The sequence below is a fragment of the Truncatella angustata genome (genome assembly GCF_020726525.1).
Source record: "Truncatella angustata strain MPI-SDFR-AT-0073 chromosome Unknown BKA67scaffold_2, whole genome shotgun sequence".
NCBI classification, from domain to species: Eukaryota; Fungi; Ascomycota; class Sordariomycetes; order Amphisphaeriales; family Sporocadaceae; genus Truncatella; species Truncatella angustata.
Window position 1 is genome coordinate 2,505,497 of NW_025763382.1, and position 12,979 is coordinate 2,518,475.

The window sequence follows — 12,979 nt, forward strand, 5'->3', positions numbered from 1 at the left end:
CAGAGAGATTGATGACCTCGAGACATTTCGAGACATGACGACGAGGAGGGATACACGGACTGCAGGCACCGTAGGCAGCGTTTTATGTCCGCTGGCATGAGCTGCGAGGGCGTCAGTGTTGTTGTCAGTCTATAGATGTTGAAGTCACGATCGGTTTATTTCTGCTATGATGATTGTTTCCTTTTCCCTTTGCTTTGATATATTGTTTTAAACAGCTCTACTCATCCTTATATTTTTGACTACGTTGAAGCACTTATCAATTACGACGTTAGAGTCACTCACGGGAAGATTCGAAGCTGTTCCGCACATCGGACGTCTGGAATGTCTAGTATGTTTTATTCTCGTGGGCGTTCACAGGAGGCATCAAAAGTACCCCATTCCATAAATATATGCTACCCAAGCATGCGCGTTAGTTTATAGGTAGACTGCAGCACAGAACAGTTTCAGCGAATTGATTGTAGTAACAACACCTACAATGGCGCTTAGCATGATTCACGAATGGGATGACGTGTATGTGCTTCGCCGGACAGTAACAAACTTCACAACTCCGTTGCATATCATGACCTTTGATGAGCGTTCCAGCTTGCCGTGAACCATGTCTGTTGTCAGCTTGTACAAATGATCTTCGTTCATGCCAAGTTTTCAGTCAGCCATTCCCCGACTACCGCACGCTTTTCGCGATATCCGCCATTTCAACCTCGAGATGCCATGATCTACCAACCATTCTTTGGTAGCTACTGCACATCATGCAATATTCCGTCCTGTCATCAATGTCGTCACAGATAAGAAGTGTCCGCTGACATCATTTCCTGCCACTATTTCAATTTACTGACTCGACACCAATATAGTATGCATATTCCACGTGCCTTAGCAACATCAATCCTCATATCGGACCAGGACCCAGGATCCAGGATCCAGAACCCATGCTTCCGAGCTCTTGAAGTCATTCTCGCATGTATCTTGCCAGCTTTGGCCCTCGACTTCCAATCGGCATGCCAGATTTATTGCTGAGAATAACCCGAGTTTCCCGCCGGCTGAGCCTAGCACCCTGACAACCAATAAAGCTACCTCAATCAGACTGTTTCTTAAGCTCTTGTCCAGCACGCTGCTTCCTTGATTCTACTGTGGTACTGTACCACGGTAGCTGATTAGATACATCGCATCTCTCACCACTCCACTCACATGCCGACCCAAAACAAAACATGGTTCGGTTCAAACGGTGCCGATCGTCTCTCAGCTCATGTTACACCAGCTATACTTTATCTCCATCTAATCATCGATCCAACCCATTGACAGAAATATCTCGAATCCATAACGACCACCTCCCCACCTCCCCCTACTAGGTTAATGTCTTCTCTCAAAGGCGCGCAAGGTTTCCGCAGTTCCGGAATATCGCACTCCTTCCTGTCTAGTTTTTGCTCGACTCTGACCTCCCCCCCCCCCCCCCCCCCCCTCCTCCTCCTCCGAAAAAAATATGTACCCCACTCATCCCGGAACTCTAAAATACGGAGCATTTCCCAGTCGTCCGCCCTACGTAATGGTCTCGCGCGTTGATTACTACCAAAATCCACGATCGCTGGACTAGTCGTCTCCGATTCTGGACAAACGGCGGAGCTGCCGGAGAGAGAAATATGGCAGTTCTAAGCGTGAGGTGTGAGATACCTTATGCTTGAAATAACTTATCTCACCACACCTCAAATCCCCCCTAGTCACCCTCACGCATTGTCAAGCATGGCTCTGGTGAGACGCTATTTTATAATGACATACCAAGTACTTTGTAGTACCAGGTTGTAGAACTTGCGTCGAACAAACTCCATATTACATCGGTTCGATTAATCTAGCCCTTCTCGGACGGTGCTGAACGGGCATGTTGTAGATGTCTATTGGAGCTCCAATGTTGCAAGCCTGCTTTTGCTTCTCTTGTGTTGTTGTTGTTGTTGTTGTTCCTCCTCCTCCTCCTCTTCTTGTCAGGGCCGCGCCGTATGGATTTGCAATCCACCCCCCCACCCAAACCAACCAGCCAACCATGCGAATGCAAAGTTCGTCTGATCGCAACTATGTGATTGGTTTTGACTACAGCATAAGCAAGTGAATAGACATAATAATCTTCGTGGCGTCCTGAATCAATGGGATAAGTAGTCATTACCACAAGGAATAATGCTGTATGGTCCTAATCCATGGCGGTTCACCCATCTGCAAGAATTCCATATTGTCTTAGCTCACTACGCCGTTTCATTCTTTGATTATATGCATCAAAGGCTAGCTCATGGCGATTAATATGACCCCAGATGACCCGAGACATTCCGACTACGTGCACCAGCTATACCTAACTACTTTAAAATGTGGACAAACAGTTAAGCTCGAGAAGAAAAGGATTAGGCGGCCAAAAATGCATTGTGTTAAGCCACATAAATATGTATAATCTTCCATCAGTGATACCCTGGGGTGTTATAGCACTGTGATCTCGCTCTATGCCAATTTCCCCTCAACTCCTTGCAAGATGCTCTAAGCAAAACAGAAAGTATGTAAACCCAACCTCGTCTATGACCATGCACAAGTACCAAATGCCAACTGGCATACCGTAGCCCATATGCTTTGTGTATTTTACAGCTTCCATATATACCTCATTTGATCAAGCTTTCTTGTAACCTTGTAGCCGAAGACGGCGTGTCTGGTTTTGTGCTCATCATGCAAGGTCCATACCCTCCGAGTCATCCATGTCAGAGGGTAAAGCTTGTGTGCGGTCACTACTAACGCTGTCCTTGCGTGACATAGCACCGTCCCAAGGTCCATGAACCCCATCAACGTATTCAAGTTCTTCACCACCAATCACGCGACCTTCGGTGTCAATCTCCTGGGACAGCTCCACCAGCGCTGTGCGTGGCAACTTCAGGAAACCTTCGGTTCGTACAATGCGACCCCAGTTGGTTAGGCAATAGGCTGCAGCTCGTTTCCTCAGCCACTCTTCATTAGCGAGACCAGCACAATACCAGATAATGCAGGCGTGGACAACATCAAGTTCCTTTGATAGTCTGTTCACACAAAGTAGGCGTAGGTGCGGGATGTTATAAATGTTCGACATGACGAGTAGCCCGGCCACGTCTGATAGATCCGTCACGCCATCGTCCACGTGTATACTGTCAGTATAGAGGTAGTAAAGGAAAGCCTTGACGACACTGTACGGCTCAGGAATGTGCATCTTTTTTGTGTGGAATTCAGCCATCTGAGCGTTGTATAGTCTCGCAAAATGCGGCCATCGAGCCTGTAGAATTAGTTTGTGGACATGTATAGGAGGAGAGGTTGGTGCATCAGGAGCAAGCCAATTCTGCTCCGACTCGCCCGAACGGGTATGGCTGGAGCTCATCATATCATCATCCTCATACTCGCCAGCCAAGGCAGTGATGACAAAATCCGTGCCACTGCCTGATTCAGGAGGTTGATTGAACAACTTGGCAAGGTCTTGACCGAGTCCTTTGGACGGCTGTTCTGGCACCCTATGGGAAGATGGCCTTGACAACTCAGCTCGCGCTTCCGGGGCATTATTCCCCAAGAACCCATAGCGGCGCAAGTCAATCTCCATGATGTCGCTCAGATACTCCTCGAAGCCGTGTGGCCCCATATCGCCTGGGGTTTCCTGAGGAGAACCAAGCAGCCACGCTTTCGTGCCATCCTCGTTCATAGTACAGTAATGCCACCGATAACCAGGCCGGAAGATCTCGCGACCCTCGGCAAGTTTTTGCCACCGCAGACTACCAAGATCTAGTGCAGACAATGAACAGTCCTTTGAAGTCGCCGCTACTACCGGTGTGACGAAGTCAAGTAGCGTCCCGGAGGAATAGAGATGGTAGTGTTGGCCAAACTGCTGAGACGGCATATTCGGCCCTGAAACAAATTTCAAGGCTGAAATAGAGCCTGGTGCCATAGGTGCGTATGATTTCAGCTGGAAAGAGGGTGTGCTCACTTGGGCGGTCCGAGAGTTGGCTGCGTAGCCCGAGGCGCCAATAACACCGGTTCCGCTCATTAAGTAGGGCTGACGCGGAGATCCGCGTGTGCTACCCATGGCCGGATGACGGTCCGACGTACCAATCGGAGGAGGTGTCTCAAAAACTGGGCTGCCCTTCAAATCTAGCCACCACAAATCACCGATTTTATCCATGTCCTCGCTCAAACCGCCGAACACCCAGACCCTGTTGTTCCAAATATAGGCTGAATGGTCAAACCTCCCAACGAAGCGCCATGATTTAGACCATGTAAAAGTCTTGAGGTCGAGGTAGCAGATATCGTCCAGTACGTAGTTGTCATGACCTGTTATGCCGCCAACGATGAATAGCTTGTCCTCGTGAAGCACAGCAGCATGGCGGGCACGCCCCTTGGGGACCGGGCCTGTGACCTGAGGCTGCGTCCAATGGGCGGTTTTGAGATCGAATACTATCAGATCGGACAGATATGTGCGATGCTCATTCTCGCCGCCAAAGACCAAGAGCTTGTCCCCCTGGTAAAGGGTAGCAGTGTGTCCCATTCGAACGCCTGGGATGTCTCCGTAGTTGTCCACCAAGCTCCATTGATGACTTGCAAGATCCAACCTCAAGACATGATTGTAGACTTCATCGGTATACTGGTCAAACCCGCCAAAGGCGTAGATGGAATTGTTGCTGGAGTAGGTGACGGAAGCGTTGACCAAGCAGGCTGGGCGCTGCCCTAGGGTTCGTGTTACTTTGGGGCGATAGTTGCCATCGACCATGGTTCTGTTTTTCATGGGCGAGTTGTGCATGACGAAAGTGTTGTTCGACGACGCAGCGGACAATGGAGTGGGCGCACTGGAGCCGAGAGGTGTGAATGAGACAGCCGGAGGTGGAACTGGGGCTTGCGGAAGCAGGGTGGTGGATGAGGTGGGCGAGGCAGATGGGCCGCCGAACAACGACGGGAAGCCGCTCGGGACTGCATTTGTGTTTGTGTTTGCGTTCATGTTTGCGATCGGAGTCGAGGGTTGGGCCATGATGGTTGCTGGAGTGCGCTTTGGAGGTTGTGCGCCTTATCTATTCAGGCGGCACCAACACAACATTAGGTCGCATTTCGTGTCGAGGCTGTGGTCAGATGGCACCAGGGTATGCTGATTCGTGGACAAAGAATCGGCGTCAGAGGTCAGAGTCGACGTACGTAATTGTCGCTCAGTGAATAGTTTGCGACATGCGAAAGTTGTTGAAGTCAGACGTACAACGACGCGGCACGAAACGGCATGGCACTAGTCACGACGGGTTAGTGGTGAGCGCCGGCGGTATGCGGTATTGCATTATATCGCATTGTGCTGTGTTGTATTATGTTGTATCGTAGTATCGCACCTTATCGTGTTACTGTACTTTTCCGAGCACGGATACATGCACGCAGTGGAGAGAAGCAAATTGGGCACTGAACGGCGCGGGGAGGGAGGGGGGGGGGGGGGCTCCACTGCCGGCAAGTCGCCACGCATGGCTCTTGTGCTTGCCAACTTGCTGAATTTGATTAACTACACAGCCTACAGTACTCGATTGGGCGTCCGTACCAATTTTCTGATTTCAGCTTGGACAATGCACAGACCAGCTGCTGAGCCTGGCAAGCCTGGAGCCCGAGCCTTGGAAAAAGGCCCCTAAGCCCCCCAAAAGTGGCGGTTCAGAGGCAGCGGCGCCTGGACAACTGGTTGCCCTGTGAGACGCACAAGGCGAGCCCCATAGAAAGTCAACAATAAAGTGCGCTGGATGAAGCTGCGATTCAGCATCTCACTTCTCCTTCTCTCTCAATGAACCACACTCTATGCTCCCGCAAAACCCTCTCTGCCTCTTCCTACGCTCTATCTCAGAGCATCAACGCCTCGCGCAAGCCATCTTGAAAGTCCACTAGATCTTGTTGCTGTCACCTTCCACGTTCCGGAAGTCCAGCCGTTCGATCGCCTCCGACTCCCAGCCAATCTTCGATTTCATCGAGCACGACGACAAACAATACTAACTACACAACAATATTTCCAGGAACCATTAAATTGAGTCTCTTGGAGCTCGTTCCGTCTTTCGAAGCCAGCTTCCATACCTCATCAATCGCACAGGATACTGTCATATACTAGACAACATGGCCTCAGTTGCAGTATCTACCCCTTTCAAGTCCCACACCGGGCTCTTCTCCTCTCGAACCGCTGGCGGTCGTATGCCCCTGACTCCTTCTCCTCGCCAACGCCAAGCCACATCCACAGTGAACCTGGACTCGTCCCCCTTCACACCCACTGAGAGAAAGACAAGCATATCCAGCAAGTCCGTGTACGGGGGCAACCTATCTTCCCGCTTGGCCAAGGCTTCTACAAGATCTCATCGAGACTCGCCCAAGTCTAATATCGCCCATGGTGTCTCCACTCCCCGCAAGGTTCTCGAGCTCGGTGTCTCGGACTTCGCCCTGGTTGGCACCGGCAACACCAAGGAACCTGCCAGCTCCAGAAAGGTGCAGCCGAGGAAGAAGTCTGAGAAGACCACCCTCACATACGCTGCGGATCGTTTTATCCCAAACCGCAGCAACAGTTCCGCCATCGCCAACGTCGGCTCCGGCAAGCTTGACGTTCAAGAAAAGCAACGTTCCAAGAACAGCAACACAGAGAGCTCCGCAGTCCTTTCCTCGGCAGCAGATGATGCCATTGCCGCCCTTGAGGGCCTCAACATCAACGATGACGATGCCGCCACATACTCAAAGCCGTCGCCAAACAGCGTCGCTTACCAAGACTCGCTAGCTAGCGCTTGCGGCGTGAACTTGAGCACTCGTATCCTCCAGTTTAAGCCGGCTCCTCCGGAGTCCTCCAAGCCCATCGATCTGCGCCAACAGTACAACCGCCCGCTCAAGAACGCCACCAGCTCAGCTCAGTTCCGTCGCCGAGTTGCTACGGCCCCTGAGCGTGTGCTGGACGCCCCTGGTCTCATTGATGATTACTACTTGAACCTGCTTGACTGGAGCTCAGGTAACCAGGTCGCTATCGGCCTTGAGCGTAATGTCTACGTCTGGTCTGCTGATGAGGGTAGCGTCAGCTGCCTGTTGGAGACCAGCGCCGACACCTATGTCAGCAGCGTCAAGTGGTCCGGCGATGGCGCCTACGTCAGCGTCGGTCTCGGAACTGGTGAGGTCCAGATCTGGGATGTTGCCGAGGGCCAGAAGATCCGCAGCATGTTCGGCCACGATACCCGTGTTGGTGTCATGGGCTGGAACAAGCACCTCCTTTCCACTGGCGCCCGAAGCGGTCTAGTCTTCAACCACGATGTTCGCATTGCCGAGCACAAGATTGCCGAGCTCGTCTCTCACACCTCCGAGGTCTGTGGTCTTGAGTGGCGCGCCGATGGTGCGCAGCTCGCCACTGGCGGCAACGACAACTTGGTCTCTATCTGGGACGCCCGTTCCTTGGCTGTCCCCAAGTTCACCAAGACTAACCACAAGGCCGCCGTCAAGGCTCTTGCCTGGTGCCCCTGGAACGCCAACCTCCTCGCAACTGGTGGTGGTTCCTACGACCGCCACATCCACTTCTGGAACACCACCTCTGGCGCCAGGGTCAACAGCATTGACACCGGTTCTCAGGTCACCAGCTTGCGCTGGAGCACGACTTACAAAGAGATCGTCAGCTCGAGCGGCTTCCCTGACAACTCCCTCAGCATCTGGAGCTACCCTACACTCGTTCGCAACGTCGAGATCCCTGCCCACGAGAGCCGTGTCCTCCACAGCTGCCTCAGCCCCGACGGCCAAATGCTTGCAACTGCTGGTGAGTACTCGCCGAACCCCGGCATGAGTGATGAGAATATATGAGCTAACGTTCTATTATCAGCTGCCGACGAGAGCTTGAAGTTCTGGAAGGTGTTTGAGAAGAAGGCCGGTGCCTCTGCCGGTGTTGGCACAAGTGGTTCCACCAGCAAGGCCCAGATGACCAAGCAAATGACTATCCGCTAAATGGCCTCAACTACAAACGTCTGAATCATTGTCAATAAACGGTAGGTATCAAAGATTCCTTTTTGGCATGTCTCGGTACAGCGGTTCGAGGTCATTTAGCGAGGTGTTCTTGGCGCTCTTTCGATACCCATTCGCCAGGAAGGCTTCAATCCGGATTTGATTTGGTCATGAGATACGATAACGTGCATACGCACTTTCTGGAAGGCCACTTGCCGGCCAAGTCTGTCGGATTAATAATAAAATGTACAATTAAGGGAAAGAAATGTTTTGATGTTGTTTTTGGTTGCGCGAAAAAGCTAAAAAGCCGTTTGCGGCGCCCTTGGATAATCAATACTGATGATCTGCTGGGTTAAATCTGTGCTTTCCCTCAACATATGTCTGTGTCTGAATTGGATCATGACGTTGGTACAATGCAGACTTCCGAGACGGCTGACCACATCAGCTCTGCTGGTTTAGAAGTAGGACATGATTGTAACACCTCCGAATGTTGACTGTTCAGCGAAAAGAAAATGAGATACATCTTGACATCTCATCTCGGCAAAACATTCCAATCGCTTGCTTGCTTGCTTGTCTGTTGTGATTATCGCCTCAACGCCCGTCGAGGTCCCAAGGTGACGATTTTGATTAGTTTGCGCCATCTCTGCCCTTTCTACTCCGGATTGAGGCGGCTATGTCATGTGACTACTGACCCACTTCGGCGAAAGGGCTACTTCAGAACCAGGATGACCAAGCCAACTTAGCAGTCTACAACATCCGCACTCACATGACAGGCAATTCACGATCGAATCGCATTCACGTTTTGAGGCGCAAGGCGACTGATCAGACAAGCAGTAGAAGCACAACAAGCACGTTCACGGGTGATTTTGCGACACTACAGAGGAAGCGCGGGGTGTTTGGGGTGGAACACGGCAAGAGCAGCTGGTAGACCAGCAACAAACGACGACCATTACCCACACAACCGCCGATGGCGCACTTGTCACAGTCGTTAATCTAACTGTTCACCATTCAGACCTCTCGACGAACAAGCAAGCAAGCTAGGAAACAAGCAAACAAGGAAGCAAACAAACAAAACCCCCCTCAAAAAGCCAGCCAGCCAGCCGCATTGATTACCCATCTTCAGCAAGTCATCATCCACAATAGACGGCGCCGATATCACCTGAGCCAGCAAGCGCACACGACGAGACGTGAGAGACTAACCGGCGACATGTCCAACTCTCAGGTCGGCCAGATCTACCAGCAGATCATAGAGGATGTACTTGACTCGTCTCGCGTCGATCTGGAGGAGAATGGTGTCGATGAGAGTATCCTGGAGGAGCTGAAGCAGGTAAGCCATTTCTGTACTCGAATGTGTCCAGCCTCACAGAACCCGTCACAATTTTGTTTCCTCTCCTCTCCTTTCCTTTCCTTTCCTTTCCTTTCCTTTCCTTGCCATTCCAGGATTTCATCTCTTTCTATATCAATCAGCTTTCAAAGGGAGTCAAACCCTGCTGCCCGTCCTTTCCGGACTTGTGATCATTTTCGCGTTTGCCATGTTTTTTTTTTGTTTTTTTTTGTTGGTTGCTGAACCCGAGGCAACCTGCCTGGCGTCCGCTTTCTGGAGCCTGGATCTGGATGCCTGGGCGAGCGAGTGTTGGAGAGGGCCGGGTTCAGCGAGAGGGGCAGCCGCCGCTATTTGGCTTTTTATGCCTGCTGACATCCCCGCTAAAAACCTTTGCTTTCGCTTGAGTCATATTTTCTGATTGGACGTCTCAACACCTGGCACCACTTGGTGCTTGCCCATCCGCATTTATGCTTTCAGTGCTCAGTCATCCGTGGACATTGGCTCTCATGCAGCCTCCCTCAGTCACATTGATCAAGTACTACGTGCTGTACATCTTCTTCTTCTTCCTCTTCTTCGTCTTGCACAGATGTCGTCATCTTCTGCAGTCTTATTTATAACTAACTCCCAGACGGCAGGGTTGGCAAAAGAAGCTCTCAGCACAAAACCTTGCGGCATTCCCCTGGGATCCTAAGCCGGATCCTCCTGCGCCTGTGCCTGCACCTGCACCTGCACCACCGCCTGTTCCTGCACCACAGCATGTTGCTGCGCCCGTCCACCATGATGTTGGCATTGCCAATGGTTCCGCTATGGCTCAGCAGGCAGTCCACCATGGTGTTCCGCAATATGCTCAACCTGGAATCAACAATGGCGTCAAGACCGAGCCAGGTATCAAGTCTGAGCCTGGCCTAGAGCCTGTGCCAGTCCAAGCATTCTCTAACCCAGAGGTTCGCGATCGTGTTATCAACAACTTGCAGACCCAGTACGGTGCAAGAGCAGATGCTACTATCAACAAATTGCAGGAGTCCATTGGTTCAGCTCCCAACCGTCCTCAGTATCCTGGCCCCCCTCGACCTGCAGGCCAGCCAGTAGCGCAACAGCCTCGTCCCATGCCACAAGGTATGACCATGCAGCAGCAATATCAGCAGCAACTTGCCGCCGGCATGCAACAGCGTATGCCCCAGCCTTCGCAGAATGGTCAGAGACCGAACCCATCCCAGTTCGATGGCGCCGCCGAGGAAGGTGTGCTTGTCCACCAGGATGCATCCGGCCAAACGACTGAATTGGGTCGTGTTGATATTGATCGCATGCTCCACGCTCAGCTTGAAGCAAGAGCCAAGGCTATGGAGGGTGGTGGCCTAATGGTGCCTCTTACTTTGAAGCGTGCATCAAAGACCGCCGGTGTCTCTTACCATCGCACCCGGGATGGCTCTGGCAGCGGCCGCTTCGACGGTGGTGACGATGATGACGCCAGATCCGAAGTAGATGAAGATGCAATCAACTCCGATCTCGACGACACCGATGACAATTTGGACGATGACGATGATGACGACGATGGTGGCCAGATTATGCTTTGCATGTACGACAAGGTCCAGCGCGTCAAGAACAAGTGGTAAGTAGCCGTGACATTTTTACAGTATAAGAATGGCGTCGGCCTGGGTACTAACAATCTTCGTAGGAAGTGTGTTCTCAAGGACGGTGTCCTGAGCGTAAACGGCAAGGACTACGTTTTCCACAAAGCTTCGGGCGAGTACGAATGGTGAATCAGAAAACTGTGCCACAATACCAGCTTTGGGTAACCTTTCGTTGCCGGGTTTCTTTTTAAAAGGCGCATGGCGTTTGGCGGGACGATTTGGCAAGGTATCGATTTTCCGCACGACTTTGATGAAACCGAAATACGATTAGACCTTCTCTGATCAGCTATTCTTGATATGAATGTCCATCTCGGTATGGACAAGGTTCTTTGGGCATGGTTCATACTGGAAGTATGCGAAGCCAGCTGGTTCAGCATTACAATAGTTACGCATGCTCCAGGGAAGCCTGTTGTACTTGCCCCCTTGTCAGCGTGGTTGCACGAAGAAGATTTGTTTGTGGCCATTTAATACATTGGCTTATTTCTCTAGAGAGAATGGTTGTTGCGGACGAGGCAAAGCGGCTCATATGGATATAACCATCAGTTTGTTAATTATGTCAATGAAATGCCATTGCCTGGCCGAGAGTTGTCTACTTTCTCCTTTCATGACTTGTGCTCGTAGTCCATCGCGTCTCTGCCCGGTTGAGCCAGTACCACATCGGTTGTTATGATGTGAGCAGACACGGTAGGACTCCAGGGGAGTAAGGACAAGACTCAGGCATGAACCCACAAAAGCTTGGATATCCGAGGGTGCGCAATGCTGTTCATCTGTGCGAACCGAAGTCATTCGTCCTTTGTGGTTGGCAAGCCAGCCATCAAGTAGTGTCGTTATGACCCCTTGCTAGTGTCACATCATTGCTGACCTACATGACAGCTCGGTCAAATCAGAAACCAAGGAGGAATTCCTTCCCTCCCCGTACCAGTAGCGTGCCAAATTGTCGGGTCCAAGCAGACACGCTGTCGCCTGAGAGGAGCCAACTTGTTGTCAAGTCGGTGCTTACTGTCGCAACGGGCGTCTCGGGAGGGAGGATGAGTGTCAGACCATGAATTCACAAGGCCTCTGCAGGTTGCACAAAGAAGGAATAGGCCGGGCTCCTGTTCTCCGCCCAAGTTTGAAACAATAATATGACCTGTAATATTGCATTCCTGCTCCAATCAATATGTTCTTACTGGCTGATTGATCATGTGTCGGTGGGTGGAAACTTGATATTCTCAACGGTACTTTCGTTGCCCGTGCCGCTGCGTTCCCTAAAAACCGATCCTCGAGGCAGCAATCATCGAACCCAGGCTCTACGGTGATTGCGGAGTCGTTCATCTTGTGTTACTTGTGATGTGATCACCTCGTTATGGCACTTCTTATCCCCAAAAGGGTTTGGCGTTGCCGGCACTCCAAATGATGATGCCCGGGTATCATGGCAGACGCCCTCTCAATGGTTGCCAAGGTATCTAGTGTGCTGACCTTGCTTATCTAGCCGGACATCGAATCAATGCAGACAGGGAGGTTGCTTCAGTAGGGCTCGATCCGGGACCAAGCGCCTGGGTTCAGCAAGCGAGTTCGTCCCGGATTGTATCAGGTTGCTGTAAGCGAACACACACACACAAACACACACCCACTACAAGGGGCTGGCATCCAATATAGTTCAAGGCTGCATGATATTCGCAGCCGAGGACGGTCACGAGGTGCCTCGGACCGTGTGATCGGCTTACCGTTTTCGGGAATTAGGGCTTTCCCCATGGCCCAGTCGCTCGGTGGCGAAGAATGCAAGAATCCCCTCTGGGGCGGAGACGCAGGAGACCAGAGGATCTGTGTTCCAAGAGGCCAGCCGTTCTGTTCCTGACACGCAAGTCCTCTCATTCCAGAACTTGAAATTCAGCAGCATTTCCCGCACAGTAACCTTTGTCCATATGACTCGAACAACGCCGGCCTGTGGACGCGGCTCATGGTCTATATATTATTGGTTGGTCCCAGGGAGTCTTTCTTGCTTTACCATTGAACGTCACATCCGATCAGTCAGCTACCGTAGCTGCAAGGTCTGGCTTTCTTAGCGGGAGCGGCACCCGGCTTCCCAGTCGAGAGGTAGCAAATG

The 12,979-nt window shown here is 51.6% G+C and overlaps 3 protein-coding genes across 3 annotated transcripts; 2 read left to right on the plus strand and 1 right to left on the minus strand.

Moving 5' to 3' along the window:
- Positions 1-2,686: 2,686 nt before the first annotated feature.
- BKA67DRAFT_512411 (kelch repeat protein) lies at positions 2,687-4,966 on the minus strand (the record flags this gene model as incomplete). Its single annotated transcript, XM_046097470.1, has 1 exon — positions 2,687-4,966. One exon carries the CDS (start codon positions 4,964-4,966, stop codon positions 2,687-2,689), a length of 2,280 nt encoding a protein of 759 aa, XP_045961177.1.
- A 1,130-nt stretch (positions 4,967-6,096) lies between these two features.
- Positions 6,097-7,941, plus strand: BKA67DRAFT_590696 (WD40-repeat-containing domain protein; the record flags this gene model as incomplete). Its single annotated transcript, XM_046104615.1, has 2 exons — positions 6,097-7,756; positions 7,820-7,941. 2 exons carry the CDS (start codon positions 6,097-6,099, stop codon positions 7,939-7,941), a joined length of 1,782 nt encoding a protein of 593 aa, XP_045961178.1.
- Positions 7,942-8,913: 972 nt separating this feature from the next.
- On the plus strand, positions 8,914-11,153 carry BKA67DRAFT_175609 (transcription factor IIA, alpha/beta subunit). Its single transcript, XM_046095247.1, has 3 exons — positions 8,914-9,265; positions 9,898-10,871; positions 10,938-11,153. Exons 1-3 carry the CDS (start codon positions 9,146-9,148, stop codon positions 11,020-11,022), a joined length of 1,179 nt encoding a protein of 392 aa, XP_045961179.1. The 5' UTR covers positions 8,914-9,145; the 3' UTR covers positions 11,023-11,153.
- Positions 11,154-12,979: the final 1,826 nt, after the last annotated feature.